This window comes from Ovis canadensis, chromosome 20 (assembly GCF_042477335.2).
Source record: "Ovis canadensis isolate MfBH-ARS-UI-01 breed Bighorn chromosome 20, ARS-UI_OviCan_v2, whole genome shotgun sequence".
In the NCBI taxonomy this organism is placed as follows: Eukaryota; Metazoa; Chordata; class Mammalia; order Artiodactyla; family Bovidae; genus Ovis; species Ovis canadensis.
In genome coordinates, this window is record NC_091264.1 from 46,725,741 (window position 1) to 46,752,570 (window position 26,830).

Genomic DNA, 26,830 nt, shown 5'->3' on the forward strand with positions numbered 1-26,830 from the left:
ACTCTATCACCTGAACACACCTGTAATTAACCCCCACCATTCTGAAAGTTCTCGATTTGGGGGCAACTGTGGGTTTAAGAAGATGTTCCTAATCAAAGTGACATGACAGAATCTGGCAATTTGGAATGGTTCACCCTGGTTCAGGACCATCATTCTGCTATTTTCTGGCTACAAGAAAGCAAAGCCAGCTTTTATGCAAAGATGGAGTGGAGCAGTTGGAAGCAGAAGCATTTACACAGATGAATTAAGTAAACCATGGACACACTAAACTAGATTTATGTCTGGCTTTATCTGAGATCACATTTCTCTTCTAAAATCTTGCTTTATTTTGGCTGAACTGTAGAGCATGTTGTTTCAATGACACACAGGATGAAATTCAGCTAGTCAAACACTGAGAAAAGGCAGGAAGCTGGAAGGGTTAGAAATAGGAAGATGGCAGCCTAGGATTATAGTGGCAAACAAACTAATCTGGTTCAGAAACCAGAGTCTAATTTTATTCCCAAAACAGCACTAGAGAGTCACCCTTGGGGGCAGAAGAGATCACCTGGAGGGTGAGGGAAGCAGCTGGTGTAGACGTCCATGCGAAAGGCTTCCTGCCTGAGGAAGCTGCACCTGGCATTTTCCCTCACCTGCAAAACCACCCTTCCAAAGTATCTATCTGAGCTTTTCCAAGTAGCTCTCCTTCTGTAACAGCTCTCATTTTTCTTTTTTTCAGAAGTGAAAAAAAAAAAAATTAGGTATCAGGGACTAAAAGAGTCTCATGAAACAAGTGTATTTATTTACACAAGAGATAAACTCATAAGAACTAAACATCCAAAAGGCAGCAACTGTTTCTTTTGTATTGAACATGAGGCACAGAAAATGAGAAAAGGAAAAATCTATCCCACAAGAGTTATGCCTGCAGCAAAGTAACAGCAGAGCCTTCTGTGTACGCACCACAAGGCACTCACTCACACACACACACGGCATGCATGTAAGACAGAAAGACAGACATGAAATTGCTATCACAACAAATGTCATAACACGTCAACCAAAATCCTAGCAAACGGATATGTATTAATACATCCTGCTGCTGCTGCTAAGTTGCTTCACTCGTGTCCAACTCTGTGCGACCCCATAGATGGCAGCCCACCAGGCTCCTCTGTCCCTGGGATTCTGCAGGCAAGAATACTGGAGTGGGTTGCCATTTCCTTCTCCAGTGCATGCAAAGTCGCTTCAGTTGTATCCGACTCTGTGTGACCCCATGGACAGCAGCCCACCAGGCTCCTCCATCCACGGAATACATCCTACCACTTACTAATAGGTGGCACTACGCAGTTGAACCAACTACATTTACACTGTGTATTCTCAGTCGCTCAGTCGTGTCAGACTCTTTGCGACCCCATGGACTATAGCCCACCAGGCTCCTCTGTCCAACGGAATTCTCAGGCAAGAATACTGCAGTGGGTAGCCATTCCCTTCTCCAGGAGATCTTCCCGACCCAGGGATCGAACCCAGGTCTCCTGTATTGCAGGTGAATTCTTTACCATCTGAGCCACCAGGGATTATGTGCATTTAATTTACACAAGAGTCAGAAAATAGTTCATGTGGCAAAAACAGTGAACTCAGTGACAAGCATGCCTGCTCTCTATGCAAACCTCACACTTACATTGTTGACATGGAAAAATATCTGAAAATTATTTTTATCCAGTTAAATTAATTGGTTTATCAAAAATTTACTTCCAGCGCTCACCCTATACAACATGCAGCTGTCTCCAGAAGAGGACATGTTTTATTGATGCAAACCACACCACAAAGGGGTACCTACTTCTTTAGAAAAGTATAGAAACCGCCAGAGTCTGTAAAGCACCTTTCCATTGTTGACCCATTAACTCCCGTTTTGCCACTTATCTTCATAATAAGCTCATCTTTTCAACCTTAGGGCTTCCCTGATAGCTCAGTTGGTAAAGAACCTGCCCGCAGTGCAGGAGACCCTGGTTCAATTCCTTGGTCGGGAAGATCCGCTGCAGAAGGGATAGGTTGCCCACTCTAGTATTCTTGGGTTTCCCTTGTAGCTCAGCTGGTAAAGAATCCTCCTGCAATATGGGAGACCTGGGTTTGATCCCCAGGTTGGGAAGAAAGGCTACCCACTCCAGTATTCTTGAAAAGTCGGACAACTGAGTGACTTTCACTTTCCTTTAACTTTTCGAACTTAACCAGTTTTTGAGTTGAAGAGGGATTTGCAATATCATTTCTATCATGGTAGTAAAGATGCACTGTCCTAACTTACTGACACTAATACCCAGCCAACTTTCACATTGTCATCTATATGAAAGAATAATCCAATATGCTGAAAGCCTGAGAAGAAAATCATGTTAGGAGGTTAATGTTGTCTTACCTAAAAAAGGGTGTTATTGGCCACATTTAACAACAAAAAATCAAATTAAAGAAATGCAATCAACCTACACACAAACATAATATAATTTAAAAATTCATAAACATCAAAGAATATCCCTACAAACATCACCCATTTCCTTCTCAACATGGAGGCTTTCGTCCTGGTACTTCTGGGCAAAGACAATAGCAGGCTATAAACCGAAGATTTATGGAGCATTTGTTAAGCAGTCAACAGAAGTTAATTGAATCCTCACCAAGCTGCATGAGTATCATTACTCCCATTTAACAGAGGAGGACACTGAGGCATGGAGAAGTACATTAATCTGCCTAGAGTCTTGCCCCCAAAAAATATTCAGACAATCTGACACCTTTCAGTATCATTTTGCGGCTCTCTTCCCCCAGGCTCATAAAGCAGTGCTACAAGACTGACTCTCCCTTAAGAGTAGCTGTCATTTTATTGTAAAGTTGAAAAGCCCTCACTAGCTCCCTACTGCCAATCCCAGAGGCTTTTATTTGGGCCCTCTCCAGGTGGCTTTATCTTTGTCTCACAGTGGTATCTGCAGCCTCCCAATTCTAACTGCAAGAGGCTGGTTTCAGATCTCCTAAGGCAAGCCAAGTTGCAACTGAACCTGCCCTCGCATCTGCCTCCAGCCTCCAACCTCTACCATTTCCCCCACAGAACTCTCCCTGGGGGCCACTGCCAACAACAGTCAACCTCTCAAAACAAAGAGGAAAAAGTGTGAAAGTGTTAGTTGCTCATTGCATCTGACTCTTTGTGACCCCATGGACTGTAGCCCGCCAGGATTCCTCTGTCCAAGGAATTCTCCAGGCAAGAATTCCAGAGTGGGTAGCCATTCCCTTCTTTAGAGTATCTTCTGGATCCAGGGATGAAACCCGAGTCTCCTGCATTACAGGCAGATTCTTTACTGTCTGAGCCCCGAGAGAAGCCCAAACAAATCAAAACAACACAAATCAAACATTATTTTCTTGATATCCCAAATTAAATGAACTTTTCCTTTCTCTGAAATCTGAGGATGGTTCACTTTCCTTTTGTTTTTCACTTATCTATGTTCTCAAGTAAACATCTTCTAAATTAGTTCTAACTCATTCTAATGACTTAATTTAATGTTTTTTTTTTAAAAAAAAAAAAACCTAACTTGGTTTTAGGGAACAGCCAGGGTTCCTGCAGGCCATAACACAAAACAACTTCCTGAAGGGAAACGCCATTACAAGCATCTCTGTGAAACGGATTAAACAACACTTAGGCTACAAATATTTCCCCTAGTTTCCTCACAATATCATTGCCTTAGAGATGAAGCCTCCAATGATAGTGACTATCACACAGTAACGATGGAATGTTGACAAAACAATGCTAACAGTGATTTGATGTTTAAATTTAAATTTTCTTCATTTTATGTGAAGATTAAACTTTGCTTATTTAATGAAGTAGAAGAGAGATGTAAGGGAGGGAAAGGGGAAGAGGGAAACATATATATACAGCAGAGATTCTGATGCAAAATCTTAATTTTAATTAAACTTCTTCATTTTTTTCCCTACCTGCATTCTGACTATACTCAAGGGGAGTGGTCGTATTTTATAGATATTTATATACTATTTTTATATGTTTGACTTTTATTTATTTATTTTGGCTGTGCTGGGTCTTGGCTGAAGTGCTGGCTTTTCTCTAGCTGCAGCAAGTGGGAACTTGCTGGGAGCCAGCACAGGAGATCCCATCCATGACAAGGTCATGTGGAAGAGACCTGATGAGCAAAGCTTCAGGACTCAAGAAACCCCCTGGACCTGCTCAAGCATCTGCCCCAAAACCAGATGCTTGTCTTACTATTTTATGCCTTTCACCAACTCTTCTGACATTAATAGGGGGCTATCCTCGACCACCTTTCTCTGGAAAAAAATCAACCTAGGGCTCTAGTTGATAAATCTCCTGGGCATGAAAGGAGTATTTCAAACCCCCTGTTAGCATTCTAGCTTACTTGGCAGGTTTATCCAGACTCTTGCAACATTGTTGAGCCAATGCTTGCTGCCAAGTTCCCATATCCCTTATCCATTGTGTTCCTGGAAGTGCATATAGTTAGGGTGTAGAAGAAACAAGTGATAGCCTTAGCATTAGCAACATTAGACGTTGAGTTAATAAGTTCTTTCTTTGCTGTAACCCACTGAATCTTTGCTCCATAAAAATGTAACTCTGTACTTTAAGGGTGATGCAGGCTAGGAATTTAAGAAGAAACACTTCAAGGGAAAATTATTGTTCTGGTTGACCAACCTTTATCAAAAAGAGGTCATAAAATATCAACAGGCCTCCAGGCCAGAAGATAATGTACAAAAAATAAGACTCTTGCAGGAAAAAACCTGGTATTGATAAAAGTTAATACTGATGGAATGTTGAGTTGACTCTGCATTTTTCATTTTGCTCAGTATACAACTCAGGGTATAAAAGCCCTCTCTGAAAATAAAGTGACGGGCCTCGCTCACTGAAGCTTGGTCACCCCGTGTCTTTCATTCATTCATTCGCCAACGTCGTCCATCCTGAGGATATCCCTGGACTCTGCTGAGGCTGGACCCTGGCAGGAACTACTCTCAAGTTGTGGAGCACAGGCTTCCCGTTTAGGTGGACTCTCTGGTTGTAGGCAGAGACTCTAGGGCACGGGGAGTTATGACATGTGGGGTTAGTGGTTACAGTTCCCAGGCTCTAGAGCACAGGCTCAATTGTTGTGGTGCACGGCTTAGTTGCTCTGCAGCATATGGGGTCCTTCCAGATCGGGGATCAAACCTGCATCTCCCGCGTTGGCAGGCGGATTCTTTACCACTGAGTTACCACGGAAGCCCTGTATATTTGATTTTGATCATGGATGCTATTTTCAAAATTAGATTTAAGTAAAACCAGAAATTCAGTTCTTGGCAGGTATCATTTCATTTATACATAGCTAACCTTAGATTATTCAAGAATGGATTACGTGAACTGAGGCCCTGGCTGTGTTTGTCCTGATTCAGCCAGTTCCTGATACCTGTTCAGACTTTCCTTCAATGATCAGCCTCTACCCGAGCAAGGAAGTAGGTGAGGGCTGAGGACCCAAAAGTTCCCATGATGAGCTCAGGTGATACATTTGATGGACAAATAACTCAAACGAGGCTTAAGCATTTCAAGTATAGTTTCATATTCTCCAACTTATTATGAGCGGGTCATTTTCTTTTGCAAGGACCTATTGTCTTTTGCTGTTCTATATTATTTATGTAAAGGATTTATTTCCCTTCCTGACAGCATTGACTACTGGGAACATAGATGAAAAGATTTTATCCCCTTCTTCAAATCTCTCTAGTCACAACAACCAACACCAATAGAATTATACATTTCCCAGGCCAACTGTGTGGCATACAATTAAGGAACTTCACAAGTACAAGCAGAACATTAAAGTCACAAGATACTCAGAGTTGATTTTGACAAGCTACCTCTGCATGTTGGGTAGGAAAGCTGCCTTTTCACCTCAGTCAATCTAACTCCCCTTTTCCAACAACCCATGTACTCCCTAAGTACAAACTCTGTTACCCGAGCACATAATCCTGGTTTAAAATGCTTGAGAAAAAAATATGAGGACATGTCCAAGTGAAATTTACTTCTAGCCTTAACATGTATTTCAGAAAAGTGGGAGGAAAATGAAAGAGGCTATGTTTGACTTTCAGTTTTGTTGGTAAGTTTCCTCTCACTGAACAGAAAAAAAAAATAGGGAAAATGAAGAAAATAGAATTCTTCATTAATGTAATACTTGATGCCTCCCTATAAAGCATTCAGCCCCAGACAGTCTGCTAATAGCTGTGTGTAAAATTCATACTAGGGTAAATCTCAGATTGCATGCTCTGTGATGACCTAGAGGGAGACCCAAGGAGACATATATACATGTGGCTGATTCACCTGGTTGTACAGCAACTGACACGACACTGAAAAGCAATCACATTCCAATAAACAAACAAAAAATTTTGTGTGTGTGTGTTTTAGTCTTAGCAGGAGAAGTTAAAGGAATACCAAACTCCTTCCTCACTCCAGCTCTTTAAAGAACAGCACATAGGCAATCTCAGGCACGAAACAGTATTGAGCCAGGGTTTTGATGTGTAACATTTAAAAGATGAAGGGAGCAGGAGAGAGGAACCCGATGAAGGGCAAGAGGAAGGCTGTGTGCACTCTGAGGGAGGGCCGGGTCCCCGGGAGAACTCACACTGGGGAGAGGCCAGGGAAGATCTTGCGCAGGTTGGTGCCGATGTGCGCCAGCACCTCGCTCACGTCCTCGGGCGACGCCATCTTCATGGAGATGTTGCACTTCTCAGTTTCCACAACCATCTGCAACGACCGGGGGGGACACTGCTTAAGGAGGAGGCCAGTCCCTAAATGTATTTACTTTAAATAGTGTAAACTACACACAGTAGCCACCCCCGCCCCTTATCCTTGGGGAAACATTCCAAGGCCCCCAGTGGAAGCCTGAAAGCGGGCAGTACTGAAGCCGATATATATGCTATATTTTTTCCTATACATACATGCCCATAACAGAGCTTAATTTATAAATCAGGCACCCTAAGAGATTGACAATAACTAATAACAATTATAACCATCAGTTCAGTTCAATTCAGTCGCTCAGTCTTGTCCAACTCTTTGTGACCCCATGAATCGCATAGACTATAACAATAGTTATATGAATGTCGTCTCTCAAAACATCTTACTGTACAAATTAAAGTCTTTTCCATCTTTTTTTAAATTGAAGCATAGTTGAAGTACAAATTTAATGCCTTTTCCATCTTTTTTTTTTAATTGAAGCATAGTTGCAGTATAATATTATAAGGTATGAGTACATAAGATAGTGATTCACAACTTTTAATGTTTATACTCCATTTATAGTTATAAAATATTGGCTATATTCTCTTATGCTGCACAATATATCCTTGTAGCTTATTTTCTACCAAATATTTGTCCCTTTTAGTCCTCTACCCATATCCAATGCCTCCTCCTTCCCACTAGTAACCATTAGTTTCTCCTCCAGATCTGTGAGTCTGCTTTTTTGTTATATTTACTAGTTTGCTGTAATTTTGAGATTCTACACATAAGTGATACCATACAGTATTTGTCTAATTTTACTTAGTATGATCCCTCCAAGCTCATCCACGTTGCTGCAGATGGCAAAGTCCCATTCTTTTTTATGACTAAGTAGTATTATACTCTGTGTGTATATGCACATGTGTATACATATCACATCTTTGCTATCCATTCACCTGTTGGAAGAAACTTAGGTCGCTTCCATTCCTTGGCAATTGTAAATAATGCTGCTATGAACACTGGGGTGCATGGATCTCTTCTAATCATTGTTTTGGTTTTTTAGGATATATACCTAGAAGTGAAATTCCTGGATCCTATGGTAGTTCTACTTTTAGTTTTTTGAGGAACCACCATATTGCTTTCCACAGTGGTTGCACCAATTCACATTCCCACCGACCATGTATGATGGTTCTCTTTTCTCCATCTCCTCGCCAGAATTTGTTATTTGTATTCTTTTGGATGACAATCTTTCTGACAAGTGTCAGGTGGTATCTCACTGTAGTTTTGATTTGCGTCTTTCTGATGATAGCAATGTTTTGCATTGTTTTATCTGCCTTTTGCGCATCTGCATTTCCTCTTTGGAAAAATGCCTATTCACTTCTGCCCAATTTTTAATGAGATTTTTTTTTTTATGTTGAGCTGTATGTTGTTTATATATGTTGAATATTTACCTCTTATCAGTCACATCATTTGCAAATATTTTCTCTCCTTCATTGGATTCTCTTTCTTTTTTTGCTTTGTCAGTGGTTTCCTTTAAGGCCTTTTCCATCTTCATTAAGTAGTCATCACACTCTGTGGCTATAACTTTGGCAATTTGAGATGCAACAGCGAAATAGCACAAATTTCTTTTTCTTGCCTCACAATTTCACAGACACAAGATTTGCTCTTACCACAGATCTAAGCGTCCTCAGCATATAATTTTTTTCTTTCTTTATTAAGTCAAGAACTTTCACCTTTTCATTTAAAGGGAGCACTCTGTGGCTTCTCTTTGGCACATCCAAATTGCCAATATTATGACACTTAAGCTTCAGGGCCATTATAAAATAAGGATTACTTTAACACAAGCACTGAAACACTGTGACAGCTGGTCTGAAAACCTAGCTGGCTACCATGTGACTAATGTGTGACAAACACTGAATGAAGAGATGATTCAAGTCCTGGGTGGGATAAGGCAGGACAGTGCAAGATTTCATACATGCTTGAACAGCATGTATGTAAGACTACTCAGAACAGCATGAAATTTTTAAGATTTATGAATTGTTTATTTCCAGATTTTTCCATTTTTCCAACCATGGTCAACCATGGGTAACTGAAACTACAGAAATTGAAACTTTGCATAACAGGATACTTCTGTGCTCGTGCTGGTATATACTAATAGAATACCAGATTTTAAGAAGCAATTTCTTAAAATAATGCTCTTAATTTTAAGTCTCAACGAACTGTCTAGATAGAGTGGTTAGTTTGTCAGAAATATCCAGAAACTGAAGTAAGTGTCTCTAAGGGCCAAACTGCAGATTCACACAGATCCCCTCAATGATGGAGAGTGAATATCCACATTTGTGGGTGACTTTTCCTTTTACCAAAATTTTACCTTGACTTACAAAGTCTGTTATATTCCTACCATCTAGTGTAAGTAAGAATACCTCCTTCGGTGAATACCGGAGGACAAAATGGTAGTTCCATTTTTTGAAAACATGTTTTAAAAACAAGACATCATGAGATATTTAAGTAAAAGGGCAAAATCTTTTCCCTGATAACAAAAGAAAAATCAAGTGTTATAAAAGCTTCAACTTTTCTGAGAGAGGATATTTAGAAAGGATTATACAGAGGGAACAGGTTAATAAAAGTCATGCTAGGTGAAGACTCAGCTCTATAATTATCTGGTGGAGATGTCCAAAACTTATACCAAAATGCTAAACTGAGTTCATATAGCTAGGCTTACAAATAAGAATAAAACAACTTGATAGAAAGGGTAGGTCACAAAAGAGACATTAGACTGACTAGAAACACATTCCAAATAAAAAGTTGTTCAAGTCACTTCTTTTTAAAGGAAAAAAGATAGCATTATCTTGGATCTCAAAAATATTAATGTAAAATGCAATCCCTTTGATGATCACTGCATCAAAATATCCTTGTATATCTACTCCCCATCTCTACTTAATTTGTACAAAAATATGATGGGGAAACTCCACCCTTAATATGCAACTAAATAACTGGATTTAAAAGAAGCTTTTAGATTCGCTCTGTGTGTGTGTGGCTGTATGTGCAGCTCCGTCCTATCCAACTCTACAACCCCATGGACTGTAGCCCACCAGGCTCCTCTGTCCATGCAATTTAGAGTGTCCTAAAATTAGCTTCCCGGTGGCTGAGTGGTAAAGAATGATCTCTGGTTGAGGAAGATCCCCTGGAAAAGGAAATGAAAATCCACTCCAGTATTTCTGACCTGGAAAACCCCATGGACAGAGGAGCCTGGCAGGCTACAGTCCATGGGGTTGCTAAGATTTGGACACGACTTAGCAACTGAACAAAAACAAAAAAATCAGCTGAATTTTTTAAAAATAATCTGTATTTCAAAGTGCTTATATTAAAAGAAAAAGCAACCCAATTTATTTGTCAAAATGAAATCAAAAAGACTTAAGTAATTTAAGTCCTTAAATGTTACTTTTTCATAAGTACCCTTAGAGGAATCTGTTAACAAGTATTTAATACATACCAACTTTGTAATTGTTAGTTGGCTCCCTGAATAGAAAACATTTTTTTTAACCCCAATTTTCACTACAGCACTGCCTTTGAAATTCTCTAGACAAAGACTTCATTGGTCTTGTAGCAGTTGGTCCAAGAGATATTTATCCCAAAAAAGGCAGCAAGCATTCTTGTACATGGCGGTAGTTACGGACATGACACTTCAGTGATATGTCTTGAGTAAGGCTAATGCTGCTGATGTTTCATACACACCTATCTGGGCATGCGCATGTTTTAAAAAGCCAGATACTTTGTGATACAACCCCCTTGTCTATGTTCCACACCCCATCCCCAACCTTCCCACAACAGGTAATTATATTTTTCACTATAACGTACTACTTCTTTCATCACATCTAGTGCATCTCTTCAGTTCACAGTTTGGGCATCATAATTAGTAACTAGCTTATTCTAATTCCACTTAATCTTAACACCTAATCATCCTTAATTGTACAAGATTGAATAGAATGACAGGGAAGGAAAAAAAAAAGGTGACAGGCGGGAAGAATTGAGGCCTTCGGATTCAACCTCACATAAAAGAATTCATCCAGCCTTGCATAATATGTCACCACCTTTGCATAATGTAAAGATAACAAAGTGATAGAGGTCAGACCAACACAGTAAATCATTTCATCAGAAAAATGAATTCCCTCTCAAATATCCCTTGCCCACCTACTTCAGTTGAGGCTAAAACAGAACATTTGAAACAAGTATTGCTTAGACACCTAGCAGAATATATTCCCTGAGTCCAATATACATTTAAAATAATAGTCAGCACTATAAACACTAGTATCCTATTAATATTTAAGATGCAAGTTTCTAACCCCACTCTGCCTCTTGCTTAGAACCACCTGAGTAATCTTTAAGAAAAATGTTCTTACTAAAGCCCAGCCAACAGATCTGTGAAGGGTTTTTCTCGCAACGGAAATAGCGATAGGTAGTTTATCAAAATCATTCTGTGACACAGCAAACAACCTTATAATGAAAAAAAAAAAAGGAAAAAGATTTAGCAGCTATTTCAGTTCAGTTCAGTTGCTCAGTTGTGTCCGACTCTTTGCGACCCCATGAGTTGCAGCACACCAGGCCTCCCTGTCCATCACCATCTCCCGGAGTTCACTCAGACTCATGTCCATCGAGTCAGTGATGCCATCCAGCCATCTCATCCTCGGTCGTCCCTTTCTCCTACTGCCCCCAGTCCCTCCCAGCATCCGAGTCTTTTCCAATGAGTCAACTCTTCACATGAGGTGGCCAAAGTACTGGAGTTTCAGCTTCAGCATCATTCCCTCCAAAGAAATCCCAGGGTTGATCTCCTTCAGTTGTATAAAAAATGGTCCAAAAATCCTATAACTATAAAACTATACAACCACTGATCTCTATTTACAACCATGACAGCAAGAAAACTTGAACACCAGAAAGTGTTATGGCAACGAGACTTTAAAATAAGATGACGCTCTCCCACATTTTCACAAGGAGGAGGAACAGAATAGTAAAAGTCACATTTCCCAAACAGCACCAAATTCACTCATGCTCACTAATATACCATGAAATGTATATGTCTCCTTGCATCTTATCAGAATTTACTATAATTAAATGACAAAATTGCAGAGACAGAAAGTTAATAAATCCCAGAAAACACTAAAAAAAATGTTCTGTTCAAGGCTAGTCAGGCAGATGCCATCATTCTTATGATTTCACATCAGGAAAAAAAAAAAAAAATCCAGCAACATCAACGGTCCTGAGGTAACACAGGTTGTTCGTTCTCAACCTGTGGGACACAACAGAACCAAATGCCCACCTCAGACATATGGAATCCTAACTGTCGTGAGTGAATACGTGCGAGAGTGTGTGTATGTGGCAGAGGAGGGAGTAGGGCTGCTGGAGGTACATCTTTTTCATTTTTTATACAAATTTTTAAGGTTACTCTCCACTTATAGTTACTGGAAAATATGGGCTATATTCCCTGTGCTGTACAACACATCCTCGTAGCCTGTCTTACACCCAATAGCTGAGGCATCAGTATTTTTAAAAAGCACCACAGGCAATTTTAAAACGTCAAATTTTGAATCCCACTAAGTGACTCATATTGCCAGTGTCTGGATTGCTAGCTCCTTTGTGAGAACAGTCCCACTGTTTCACTATATAGTGATTTGATTTTCAAGGTCCACACCATGCATAAAGTCAGACCGAAGTGACGTTGCAGAGCTGCTGTTGTGGTACTTACAGTGACAGAACAGCTCCGTGGGACTGAGGCAGATTGCCATAACCCTCATTCCTCTGAATGCTGGACATTTTGAAGGCACAGCACCGTAATTGTGATCAGTTTCAGCAGCCACATGCAAAAATTGGTCTTGCTGTATCAGCTTCCTTTCTCATAATTAAATAGCACAGTCTAATCATATTCTGAATATAACCTTGGCATTGACATTTCAATACCACCCTTCTGTTCGCATCACAACCCCAAAATCATAAACATAAACATTCCTGAATTAAGACCATCAGGAAGGCCCTGGTTATGTCATCATTCATGAGTGATCACTCCTGCATATGTTTGCCCATTTGGGCAAACATATGGAGCTATAATTTTCCTTCCAAACTCCAGTTCCTGGAGAATGACAAACAGATAGGATAAAACATTGCTTTAAGATGAACTATGGAAATGTTCCAAGGATTTGTATGCAATCTCAGTCAACATAAAGTGACAATTTCGACAATTTCTTTTAGGAACGTTATCAACAAACTACACACACACATATTTTCTTTAGAGTTTTTTTTTTTTATTAAATAGAAGGAAATAAAAACATCAGAGTAAGAATCAATGGAATATAAAACAATCAGTGAAGTCAATAGAGAAAAGTGAATACAACCAAAAGCAAGTTCCTTGAGAAGGCCAAAAGAATAGATAAACCTCTAACCAGATTGATATGGAAAAGAAAAGAGAGAAGAACCAAACCATCAACATCATGAAAGATAATCTACAGATAATTAAACGCTAACAAGTGGATACTATGAACAACTTTATATCAGTAAATTTGACAAAGGTATATAAGACTCGTATACTGAAAGCTACAACAAAATACTACCAAGATACATTTTAAAAGACCTGACAACATGGAGAAATAATTTTCTTGGATCAGAGATTCCATTTTATTAAGACATCAGTTCTCTCCAAACTGATTTATAGATACAATATAATCCCAATCAAAATCTTAGCAGGCCTTTTTGTAGAAACTGAGCTGAGGCTAAAATTCATATGGAATGCAAAGAACAAAACAATTTTGAAAAAGAAGAACAAAATTGGAGGACTAACACTATCTGATTTCAATTCTTGCTATAACAGCCACAGTAATCAAGACAATGCAAGATCAACATAAGGACAAATAGACTTGAGGGACAGGATTAAGAGGACCAAGGAGACCAGAAAAAGACCAACATTTATGCGTACAATTGATCTTCAACAAAAGTGAAAGTTCAGTGTGGAAATGACAGTTTCAAACAGACATTACTGAAACAAGTAGAAATACATACATTAAAAAATTGATTCACATATAAGGAAATTATTAATACTTCAAAATGGATCATAGACCTAAATGTATAACTTAGAGCTATAAAACACCTAAGAAGATATAGACCATCTGTGACTTTAAGTTAATCAAAAATTTATTCAATATGATGTCAGCATGATCCATGAAAGAAAACAGACAAACTGAACTTCATCAAAATTTTAAAATTCCACTCTTTAGAAAGCACTGTAAAGAATGAAAAAACAAGCCACAGACCAAGAAAAAATATGTACAGATCATGTTTAATAAAGGATTTGTATTCAAACTATACAAAGAGCTAGTAAAAGAAAGAACAAGAACTTAATTTTTAAAATGGCAAAAGATTTGAACCAACACTTGAACAAAGATACATGACAGCAAATAAACAGATAAGATGCTCAATATCGTTAGTCACTAGGAAAATACAAATTAAAAAACTACAAATTTATTAAAATGGCTAACATTTAAAGCACTGATCATACTAGTATTGCGGAGGATGTGAAGCAACTAGAACTCTTACAATGCTGGTGGTGATATAAAATGGTACAATCACTTTGGAAAACAGTTTAGCAGCATCATAAAAAAGATAACAGACACCTACCATACAATTCAGCCATTCCACTCCTAGATATTTACCCACATGGACTAAAAGCCAATGTCCAATCAATGATTTGTAAATAAATGCCCGATGCACCTTTGCTTGTCAGCCAAAAGCTAGAAACAACCCAAATGTCCATCACTGGATAAACTGTGATATAGTCATACAATGGAACACTATTCAGCAATAAAAAGGAATGAACTATCGAGATATGCAATAAAATTAATCATTCTCCAAATAAATACACTGGCTAAAAGGAGGCACACACACTATGATTCTACTCATAAAATTTCAGAAATTAGTGGCTGAGAGCAGATGCCTGTAGGTGATTACAGATGAGGAGGGGCAAGGGGAAATGTTTACTAAGATGCGTGAGAGTGATGCATGGGAGTGATAAATATGTTCAGTATCTTGATTGTGGTAACTGTTTCATGGTTCCACATGCCACAGCTTATCAAGCTGCACACTTTAGTTGACTGCATGTTACAGTTCAATAAAGCTGTCCTTTAAAATCTATATTTTATTAATATCAAAAAATTCTCTTAATCACTCTACTCCCAGAAAGATCTTACATAGTATTGTAGAATAGCTATAAAATTTTAGTGCTAAAACTTGTACAACATTTCTAAGGAACAGTACTCTCACATCTACATTGCCAGGGAATATAAGAGCTCATTAGGTCTTTCCATACTAAGTTAGGAGAACAAACTGCTTCCTTTATCATGAACTCCTGACCCCTGTCCACCCAGCCCCTGTTGAGCCTCTCATTCAAAAACTCCATTTTCCCTTATCTTGTTTTTCCACATTATCTCAAGAAACTTTCATTAGTAAACCAAACAGAAGGTATTATCTAGTTTCAGAAACTCTAGAAAGGTTCTGACCTTGGAATAATGACAAACAGGTTGCTCATACCCACCTGAGCTGGCTTGCTGCAGATGACACCGTGAATCTCCAAGTAGCTGAAGGTTACCTCGAGCTGCATTGAGGGAGGGGGAGGAAAGACAGACCTGTAATAAGGGTGTTAAAACCTATAATTCAAAGTAAAAATGCTACAATTAGAAATAGTCCAAGTGCAACAAAATATTGGGCATCTTCTGAAGGTAGGCTGGTTTAATATCTCCATTCATTCAATATGACATGACCTTTGACCTATCATATTTCAAAAAAACCATTAGTAACTTTCCTAAAGGGCCAAAAGGAAATGCCAAGTCTGACTTTTTAAAATTTCATCCAAGGACAAACCCCATGGAAAGTTTCTGTACTTCTACTCCATTATTTATTTACTGAGGAATGACTCTATGAAGGGAGCGATCCAAATAGACTTTTTTCCTCTTATTTCAAGATGTTGCTACAGCAAATCAGATCAGGATAAAGACACTGTTGGTTTTCCCTTCTTTCTAAACCCTTACCCCTTTGGGTTACATTCTGGCCACTTACTGGAGTCATCATTCTTTCCACTGTCTTTCATTAAAGTGCCTATTTCAAATGGATTTAGGAAAACACAGTATTTAGGAATTTTCATCTGTGCTCCAATGAAACACAGTTATTAATAAATAAAAGTCTTCTGTCCCTGTATATGCATAAATTATTATTTATTTCCTTTCTATTTTAATAACACATGCTCCTTTCTCGCTTCTCCTATAATCAGCATTTCTTTTTCTCCAAAATATCTCCAGTCTCTCACTCTTTGCCTATTTTTCCTGGAAAACTGCCACTAATCTTTCTCCCAGTTTTTCAGTGTTTCATCTGAGTACAGCAAACAGTCACAGCACCGAGGACTAAAGACAATGGGCAGAACTGAGCTGGATCAGTTTCTTTCACTCTCTTGCTTTAAAACTGGAAAAGTAATGGGGAAAGAACCCACCTAGAACCAAACCCATAGGACCCATAGCTCTGCCTGCTGGTGCTATGCTGTACCTTTATACATTTGGTAGAATCAATTTTAGAACAGAGGACCCCTGAATCTCCAGTTAAATGCTTTGAAGTATGAAGATGAGGGCTGGAGGTAGAAAGATAAATTCATTGCTTCATCATTCACATCACTGAACCAACAGATAGTTACAGAAGGCCTACTATGTGCCAAGATGGGCAAGAGAAACGACACATTTATCTCATCCTCCCAGAATTAAATGCAGTCTTGAAGGCACCTCTTAAACATTCAATTAGAGTGGATGTCTTCTTCCCTATCCTTATCAAGATCAGTACTTGGTGAGGTTTGAAAACTCATTTAAAGCAGGAATTTGTTTCTAAATAAAGTGTATCTCTACCTTCCCATTTATTTCAAATTAAATCTTATAAGCATATTTTTATTTGCCAGCCTTGGACATAGTGCCAAAGTTTCTTCTTTGAATCAAGCCCCTTGGGCTGGCCCTTCAAAGGCATTTCCTCTGTGGGCCACACTCAGAACTGCAGAGCACCAACCTTCAATGCAAGCTCTTTAAAATGGAGTGAGAACTTGAAGACATTGGGAAAGCAATACGAGGGTATAAGTTCTCTAGGTTATTATATTCCCCATGTCGTGAAGTCGCTCAGTTGTGTCCGACTCTTTGTGACCCCATGGACTGTAGCCCACCAGACTCCTCCATCCCTGGAATTTTCTAGGCAAGAGTACTGGAGTGGGTTGCCAATATTCCCCATGCCCCTGGCCTTTAACAGATGCCTGGTCCTTAAAACAACAGTAATATTTTAAGTGAATAATTTGATCAACATTCAATAATTCATAGATGCTCTCTCTTTTTACAGCCTATTTCATTGATATGTGAAATATATATATTTTTAATTTAAAACTGTAATTATAACTACTGTGAAAAGGTTTGGAAACAAACCACTGACTCTTAGTGGGCATTCATTCAACTGGTGGGAACAGGTGTCTGGGAGGACCTGCACTCTTACAACCTAGCAGCTACGAAGATGCAGCTGGCAGCGGTCAGCATCACCGGGGCTGGCATGGGCAGCTGTGGTCAGTCTGGCTGAGAGAGGTCAGCTGGAGGTCAGTTAAGATGCTTCTCCTGCCCCTCAGGGCTGTCCCTGGAATAAACCAAGTGCCAGGGAGCCAGGAAAGCACTGAGACATTCCAGCTAGGCCCTGAAGAATGACTTCAAGTGTGTCCAACAAAGAAAAACGGAAAAGGGAAATCCAGGCAGAAGAAAAAGAATCTGCAAAGGCACAGAAGGATTCAGAGAAGGAGGGCAAGGCTGAAATGGGAAGCAGACTCTGCAGTTTTGGGAATGAGGAAGGGAGGACAGGCTGAGTCTGTTATTGATCATAACAATCAAAGGTTATTGATCTTAACGATCAATGAATGCTGAGGAGGGGAATCCCTGAGACACTGACTGATGTCATAACCAGGTCCAAGGCATTCTCTCTAATCTCACCGAAGGTTCTTTTTAATAGGCCTGTGCTCTCAACCCCCGTCACTGACCCTCCCCTGACTCCAGGCCACCCTGAAGACAGCTTAAAGAACACCCCTGAGCAGGAGCGGGCAGGGGGACTATTGAGGAAGTGGAGACCCAGGTGGGCTGCAGGAGACCTAGGGCATCTTTAAAAGAGAACCACAGGTACTGGAATCAGTTAGGTATGAGGAAAGAACGGGCCCAGGCTATCCACAGCTCTCTCCCATCCTCTCACTCACCACCTCTACTCCCAGCAAGACAGGCCCCACCCGACAGGCAGCAGAGCCAATCTAACTGTGATCATGTGACGCTCCTCCGCGAACTCCCACTATTCTGCACGTAGTGACCGGTGTCATGACTGCCCATGTTTCTGGCCAGTTTCCCTTCCTCCACAGCCTCCTCAGTCCTGGGCCCACACCCCAGCTCCCCAGACGCACTGTGCTATTGTCAACTGGTAAACCTCTGACCAGTGGGAGGCCCCTTCCACTGCCTGGTTGACGTGGGGTCATCTTTCAACCCAGCTTCCCTACAGACCCTCCCCTGACAATAACCCACTCCCCATCCCCCTAAGCAGAGTTGGAGCCTTCTGGGGGGAATGGCAAAGTTCTATTTCTTCATCTGCGTGTGGCTGCAGAGGTCTCTGCTTGGTGATTAATCACGGAGTTACACGTTTCTATTCTGCACATTTGACTGCGTATGAGGTACATTTGACTATAAAAAGAGAAAAGAAAATGTTTAATTAACCAGCCCCGAAGAAAAGAGAATAAACCTGTGCGAAAACCAGAGGCTGTTGTACACTACTGTTCTGAATATAATTATTTCCCCAGAAGAATGAATGTCTTTGACACTGGCCCTGCTTCTTAACCAAGGTATGCTGTGATACATGAAAACCAGCCTTCTCTCCAGGGCAGCCTGCCCGCGGGACACTCTGAGAGAAGGTTTGCCTTTCTTTCTTTGTGATGCTGACAATATCAGAAATCAGAACCAAACTGCCCTAGCCAGGCTAGTGTGAATGTTATATATATCATGGGATGAAAGTGGCCATTTGCTCAAGAGCAGAGCAAGGAGGGGGCAACAGAAGGGAGACACATGACTCTTCAAGAGGTGATAACATTTTTAATTAGGGTAAACATATCATTCAGGAGCCTTCCAGTCAATAGACTGCTTGACTATTTTCCTTCCTTAATTAATTTTTCATCAGTACAATAATGGTTAACTCACTTCCTTATATCCTGCCTTCAGGTACTTTAGAATACAGGTAATTTAGTCCAAAATCATTTACATAATAACTGATTTCATTTATCACACATTTTAAACATAAAGCCTCATTCTGTATTATCAAAAGGGGTGGGATAATATAAAGTCTCATTCCTTAGAGAAACTGTGTAGAATTTAACATTTGCATGATTAGAAAGAAAAAAGGCATCAGGTACCAACAGCCTTTGATTGGCAAACACTGGGTTGGCACCTTCTCAAAATTCAGTGAAAATCATGCAAATCATTAGTCAGTCCTACAAGTTCCACCGTGTCCAGCGCATAAGAAAGTATTCACAAGACAGTGGCTAAATATTGAATTTTAAGAAGAAAGGACTAGAAACATGATGCAACCCAAACATCATAGTCCAATGAGGCTGAAAGCATCTTCCAAACCTTCCCCATCTTCCTGGGTTTGTCGGCAAGTGAGGCAAGTTCAGCTCAGTAGAAAGTTGAAAAGAGGAGGCTAGTGAGTCTAAATCTTTTCCCATTCATTACTTGCAAATACTCAGATAAGCCAGCTCTGTAGTTTTGGGGCTCTTTTCTAATAGCTCACCTACAAGGCTACTGTGAGAATTGAGTGAGATAATGTACTTAAAATATACTTGATAGATAACTAACTAAATTCTGGTGATAACAAGGTACTTTTAGGGATGCAAAGCCCCTGCTCCCATGCTTTGATGAGAACCATGCGTCTGTCACTAACTGGCGTAAGCCTGACCTCAGGCAAGCTACTGTCCCTCCCTGTGCCTCAGTTTCCTTATCTGTAAGACAAGAAGAAGAATGAGACCTACCACATGGCTTTCACAACTTATTTTTAGGGAGATCATCTTATCTTATTTACTAAAACAATATTCAATAAATGTAGCTATCATTATCATTTGAGGGAAAAAAAATTCCAATTTCTTGTTACCATTCAGTTCATATCCTATAAAACAGGTCAAAACCTTTCTGTGACCATAAAGGAAATAAAAAGAAGTGATTGTGGTGCCTAATTCACAAGTTATCAGTTCAAGTGTTAATTTGCACCCTATTACAAAGGACATCTTATGGAAGATGTTAGTCTTTTTAAAGAACCAAGTGGTATCATGTTATTTTCTAGAGGCAATACCTCTAAAACTATATTTTTAGTTATTTTTTAGAGGCCACACCAGAGTCCTCCACCATGGAGGAAGACTGGGTGGCTACATTTCCAGTCATACACTCTTTATGAATTAGGATGCTTATTCCCCACGTGTCAAAGCCTTAGAAAATTGAGCCATTATTAGACCCAAGGAAATAAGAACCAGACTTGAAGAAAGTATAAACCCTGCCCCAGTTGAGAGGAAAATCATTGAAATTCACCAGCCCTGAGGATACGGAGCATGAAATACTTCGCTGCTTTTCTTGGATGCTCTACACAGATAGGGGGACAAAGGAGATATGCAGGTGCTTTCTGGGGAGAAGGAAGGAAAATAAGGTTGTGCAAAGAGAACTCTGGACATACTGGCCTAAATCATAAATCTACGCAACTGAGAATCGAGTGTGTGTTGTGTTGGGCTGTGTGCGTGTGTTGGAAGGAGGAAACTCATCAACACTCACCTTGGTGGGGATTCGTGCTGTGACGAGGAAGGCACGGCATGACGTGAGCACCTGTAAGATAGAAGTGACAGCATCAGTATAAATACCAGAAAGTGGGCTGGTGGGCTTTGGTGTGACCCACAGACCATTAGATACTATAGCCTTGAGAGGCTGGGCTCCGGAGGCTTCCACGTAAGACTAAGTGACCTGGAACAGATTATCGACCTTGTAGGAATATTAACTTTACCCTAACAATCACTGGATGAAGGGCTGTACTGAACAGATCACCTGCCAAATCTCAAGAAGAGCAACCAGTCAGCAGCCCAAAAGAGCCACTAGTTACTACAGTTGAGGAAGCAAGACAGGGCTCAGAGATACTAAATTATAGATGTCTTATGCATAGGAGGAGCCCCATTATCTCAACAGCAAACTTAATGAAAAAGCCAAGTACTTATTTATGCTTTCCAAAATACAACCGCCACCCAAGGTTGCCCACTTGCTTTCTGTTCTCTGTCCACTAGCTGATAACATTTACATAACGCACAGGCAGCAGAACAGGCTATTGTTCCAAGAAGTCAACCCTGACTCCTCTGCTATGCCTGTCTCAGTCCTAGAGAGCACATTTATGGAAGTTTCCATTCCAATTCTCGGCTAAGAACACACAGATAGCCAATGGGGTCCCGTATACCTATAGGCCCCTCTTGCCCAGCAGGGGCCCTAGAGAATACTAAGGCTGGGAATAGTCTGAACTCCTAGTTCACACCTGGAGCAGAGCTCCCAGACCACCCACCACTTTTAGTATCCAAATGTGCTGCTTTGCAACCCAGAGGTCCATGCAGGCCTGGGGGGGGAGGGGGGGTGGTCTTTGCAAGAAAGAAAGCAAGCAGACCCCAACACTTCTCAAGTTCTGATGGGAGACCTGTCTTTGATTTTCCAAAGAACTCCCCTGTTCCTAAATTGATATTTCGTGACTAATGCACATGTGCTAGTTTAAGAATGCTAGATTTGGACAAAACTGGCTTCCCTGGTGGTTCAGATGGTAAAGAATCCGCCTGCATAGTGGGAGACCTGAGTTCGATCCCTGGGTTGGAAAAATACTCTGAAGAAGGGAATGGCAATCTGGACAGTAGAGCTTGGTAGGCTACAGTTCACGGGGTTGCAAAAGGTCAGATGCAACTGAGCAACCACACTTAGAAACCGTAAGTCAGGGAACCTGAGGACCAAATTGTTACAGGATTTATCTAGACTCAAGCCAAGGCTCATCCTGTTCATCCACACACAGAAGGTGAATCCATGGGTATGCCTGTGGGCTGCTCTGTGCCTCTCTCTAGTCTCCCAACTTCAAACAGAAACAGTATATTTTCTAGAAACCTGCTTTGACGAATCATAGGTCACCATTATGGGGAGTAACTCAAGTCAGGACCCTCTGTGAGAAAGATGAGAAAGGGATATAGCTCGACATTGGCTGAGAGTCTGATAATGAGCACGGGGAAGGCAGAGGGGGAGGGACATGACGCACTGCGAAACTTTCCACCCAAATGTCTTCAATCACACGTCTTCACAGGGTTCTTGTCTACCTGGGGTAATTTTTGCTATTTGACTTTAGAGGGGATGTGCTCTAAAAGACCTTTAATCAATGACTTCTAAAAGTGGAGGCAACAAAAGACATCTGTATCTGAATATTCCAGAGGCTGTGAACCACAGTTCTTTTCCCAAAGAAAAGATCCTTTCTTTTAACTAAGGCCCCAGGAAAAAAACAAGCAATAGAAAGGGGAGAGGTGTGTAACACGTGGGACCAGATGAGTGAGCAGAGGTCAAAGGTAGCCCAGGAGTAGCAGGACTAGCTACATGACTTCAGGGCCCTTGTTCAAAATTATGAAGACAGAAAGCATTAACCCCAGCACAGGGTCCCCCTGAGAAGGATGCCTTGTGCAACTGTACCGGTCCCGTGCTCAGGAAGCTAGCCCTGAGTCATTGCAACCATATACAAGTATTCCCTACGTGCCATAAATGAGCAAACATCCTTGAATATGTTACTACATTTAATCCTCTCTACGACTATATTCTTTGTCACTATTTCCCCCATTTTTCAGACAAACAAACTGAGACTCGGATGTAACCAGGGCAAAAATAGGATTCCTACCTAGCTTTGTCAGTCAACTAGCCTATGTTCTTCACCACTAGGCTACCTTTACACATTCCAACCCAATCGTGCCTTTGGGTACTCTAGACTCTGGCAATTTACTTAGATTTGAGGTAGAAAGGTATAGCCCAGCGGGCGGCCTATGACGGGGAAGAGACTCTCAAAGCTCCCAGCTCAAACACTATCTTCCTCAAAGTTCCAAGTTTAAAGGAATTCTCTTTTCAAATCCAAGAATGACCTGGAGAGCTACATTTTTTTCAGTTAACTGCACTGGCATCACTACCCAGGAAGGGAAGCAGGAAGAAGAGTTTGGCTGCCTTAGGGAAAGGGCAAGAGGCAGTTTTGTTTACTGAGACATACAGGGTTCCGTGGTGAACATCTGACAGTCGGAAGAAGCTGGGACAGTAATAGAAAGGGAGATAAAAGGCGCCAGAGACAGGCACAGTCAGCGTTGTCACCCGCTTAGGTCGAACAAACAGGTTACCTGTGCTAAATTACAAGATCAGGACTCAGCTTTAAAGGATGAAAATTTACCTTCTGTGAACTAAGACCCTGCCCCATAGTTCACCTTGTTTCATTGAAATTCAGTTGATTTAAAAGATTGTGTTAGTTTCAGGTACATAGCACAGTGACAGAATTTTTGCAGATTCTACTCCATTATAGACCATCACAGGATAGTGAGCACAACTCCCTGTACTCTACAGCATATCCTTGTTGCTTGTTTATTTTATATACTGTAGTTTGTATCTGCTAATCCCATACCCCTAGTTTGTCCCTCCCGCCTCCCCTGTCCCCATTGGTAACCACAAGTTTGCATTCTGCATCTGTGAATTTGTTTGTTTTGCATATACTGTCATTTATGTAATTTTTTAGATTCCACATCTCAGTGGTATCATTTTTCTGTCTTATTTCACTAAGCATAATATGCCAAAGCCTTTGACTGTGTGGATCACAACAAATTGTAGAAAATTCTTCAGGAGACGGGAATACCAGACCACCTGACCTGCCTCCTAAGAAATCTGTATGCAGGTCAAGAGGCAACAGTTAGAACTGGATGTGGAACAACACACTGGTTCCAAATTGGGAAAGGAGTATGTCAAGGCTGTATGTATATTGTTACCCTGCTTACTTAATTTATGTGCAGAATACATAATGAGAAATGCTGGACTGGATGAAGCACCAACTGGAATCAAGATTGCCAGGAGAAATATCAATAGCCTCAGATATGCAGATGACACCACCCTTATGGCAGAAAGCAAAGAAGAACTAAACAGCCTCTTGATGAAAGTGAAAGAGGAGAGTGAAAAAGTTGCCTTAAAGCTCAACATTCAGAAAATGAAGATCATGGCATCAGTTCCCATCACTTCATGGCAAACAGATGGGGAAACAAAGGAAACAGTGACAGACTTTTTTTGGGGGGGTGGGGCCTCCAAACTCACTGCAGATCATGACTGCAGCCATGAAATTAAAAGACACTTGCTTCTTGGAAGAAAAGTTATGACCAACCTAGACAGCATATTAAAAAACAGAGACATTACTTTGCCAACAAAGGTCCATCTAGTCAAAGACATGGTTTTTCCAGTAGTCATGTATGGATGTGAGAGTTGGACTATAAACAAAGCTGAGCACCAAAGAATTGATGCTTTTGAACTGTGGTGTTGGAGAAGACTCTTGAGAGTCCCTTGGACAGCAAGGGGATCCAACCAGTCCATCCTAAAGAAAACCAGTCCTGAGTATTCATTGGAAGGACCAATGCTGAAGCCAAAACTCTAATACTTTGGCCACCTGAAGCAAAGCACTGACTCATTTGACAAGACCCTGATGCTGGGAAAGATTGAAGGCAGGAGAAGGGGACGACAGAGGATGAGATGGTTGGATGACATCACCGACTCAATGGACATGAGTTAGAGTAAACTCCAGGAGTTGGTGATGAACAGCGAGGCCTGGCGTGCTGCAATCCATAGGGTCGCAAAGAGTCAGACACGACTGAAAAACTAAACTGAACTGAAGGTCCATCCATGTGGCTATAACATTGCAATATTTCATTCTTTTTATAATTGAATAATATTCCATTCCACAGCACATCTTGATGTAGCACCTTTTCAAACTCTGCTCCCCCCTAGCAGAAAAGGTTTAAAAATGGAAATAATGTCAACAGTCATGATGACCAGCATGACTACGGGAAGTCAGATTTCTCATCTTTTCCTTTATCTATCTATGGTTAACCCTTGACCAACTCAGGGCTTAGTCTGCATATAGCTTATAGTGGAGTGGGCCCTTCGCATCTACAGTTTGGCTGCATCTGAGGATTCAACCAACCACAGATTGTCTAGTAAGTACTGCAGTATTTATTACTAAAATAAAATATCTGCATATAATGTGTCGCTCAACCCATGTTGCTCAAGGGTCAACAGTCTACTGCAGCACACACACTTCTTCCTTCCAGGGGTTCTTGTATGATCAATCTCCAATCTTTTCCAGAATCTTAAGTCCACAAAACTTTTGCATAGAAGTAAAATAATAGCCAAATCATAAAACTCACACACCAGAAAGGACTCAATATCAATCACCTAATGAAAGACCATAATCTAAGAAAAGATCCAAAGAAACGTGTCTCATAGCTAGTCCCTACCAGAGCTGCACTAGAGGCTGAAACTCTTTATTCACAGCATATGACTACCTTTTCACTCTCTCCTCAGATGGCAATAAGGGTCAGTGCCAAAAGCCCCAGATGGGAACATGAAGCCTCTTCAGTGGCCAGAAGAGCATACTAACCTCTGTGAACATGCCCTCAGGGGAAAATTGGTGCCACAACATCCAGGATCATTTTACAAGTACAGTAGTAATACCAGCCGATACTTGTGGGGTACCATGTTCCCACGGGTTTGCATACATCACCTCCTTTAATCCTCACAGCAGCCAATGCGGGAGACACTGTTATTAACTCCATTTTAAGAAGAAACTGAGACACAGAGATTATGTTACTTGCCCGAGTCACCAAGCAAGTAGGTGGCAAGGCTTGGATTCAAGCAGATGGTCTGGCCCCAGAGATCATGCTAATTACTTATACAGGCTCTCAAATCTCACCTGTCCAAGAGCCAGCTTCCCCAACAGTCTGCATATATGCAAACACAGATGAGTTATAGAGCTTTAAACCCAGAAAGAAGCAAACAGGTAAAAGTGTCATCAAGAAGATGGTGGATGATTGCATAACATAAGAACAAGGACCAGTTTTTACTGTCTGTCCAGACCAGTAAACCAGTGCCTCTCGCTCTGATCATGGGTTAATCTCTGTGTGTCTCTATTTGGATCTGTCTACCTGTTGCTATGTGTGTAACTCTCAGCTTATCGCTGCATCTCCTGGGCGGTTCCCCAGCCCTCCCTCCAACCTCTCTCTCTTCTGTGGCCACTGCTATGCCCACCACACCCCACCCCAGCTTCTCATCCTCTCCCCTCTCCTCTGGTTCCCATCCCCTTTGCTCTGCCCTCATTTCCTGGCCCTTTCTCTCTGCTCATCAACCAGAGTTTGTATCTTATTTCTCCCAGAAACAGGCCCCCATCACAGAAGAAATACTTTGTTCTTGAAGGGTATTTCATTTGGGACATAGTCACAGAGAAACTTGAACAAAACATGAAATAAAAATGACAAGACACCCCTTGACATTATTATTATACAGCAAGCACACTGGTAATTAAGTGATCACAAGGTCCCCTGTGTGAATCTAATGACTAAGTCTTAAAAACTCATCTCAAAACAGGCACCCACGTAACTGACACGCAGCAGTGATCCCAAGCACGGTGGCACAGGCTGGCCTTTTCATCCATATACAAGCATCACATTTTGGAGAATAACATCTCCCACAAGCAGCTGAAGCATCAAGTGACCTCCCTGCCTGCTTTTGATCTGTCCTTTCCTGGAAAGTCACCAGGGGGGTTTCCAGGGGCCACGGACAGGGCCCTGACTCAGTATATTTTTTAAAACAGAAAAAAAAAAAAAAAACCAACCCAATGTGTTCACACGGATTCACCTTTTGCGTAAAGAGCAATCTCTTGACCATATGTAGATGCATGATGTTCTAATGATCACTTCTGCTTTCACTCTGGCAACAACAGCGCTCACAATCTGTGGCCCTG

The 26,830-nt window shown here is 40.9% G+C and overlaps 1 protein-coding gene across 3 annotated transcripts in view; it reads right to left on the bottom strand.

Moving 5' to 3' along the window:
- CARMIL1 (capping protein regulator and myosin 1 linker 1) overlaps nt 1-26,830 on the bottom strand; it is a 306,445-nt gene that overhangs the window by 155,202 nt on the left and 124,413 nt on the right. For all 3 annotated transcript variants that reach the window (XM_069563603.1, XM_069563602.1, XM_069563601.1), the window contains exons 3-5: nt 20,575-20,625; nt 15,264-15,323; nt 6,603-6,724 (exon numbers count right to left, since the gene is read on the bottom strand). In XM_069563603.1, coding sequence (XP_069419704.1) covers nt 6,603-6,724; nt 15,264-15,323; nt 20,575-20,625 — 233 coding nt within the window. The remainder of the gene's footprint in view (nt 1-6,602; nt 6,725-15,263; nt 15,324-20,574; nt 20,626-26,830) is intronic.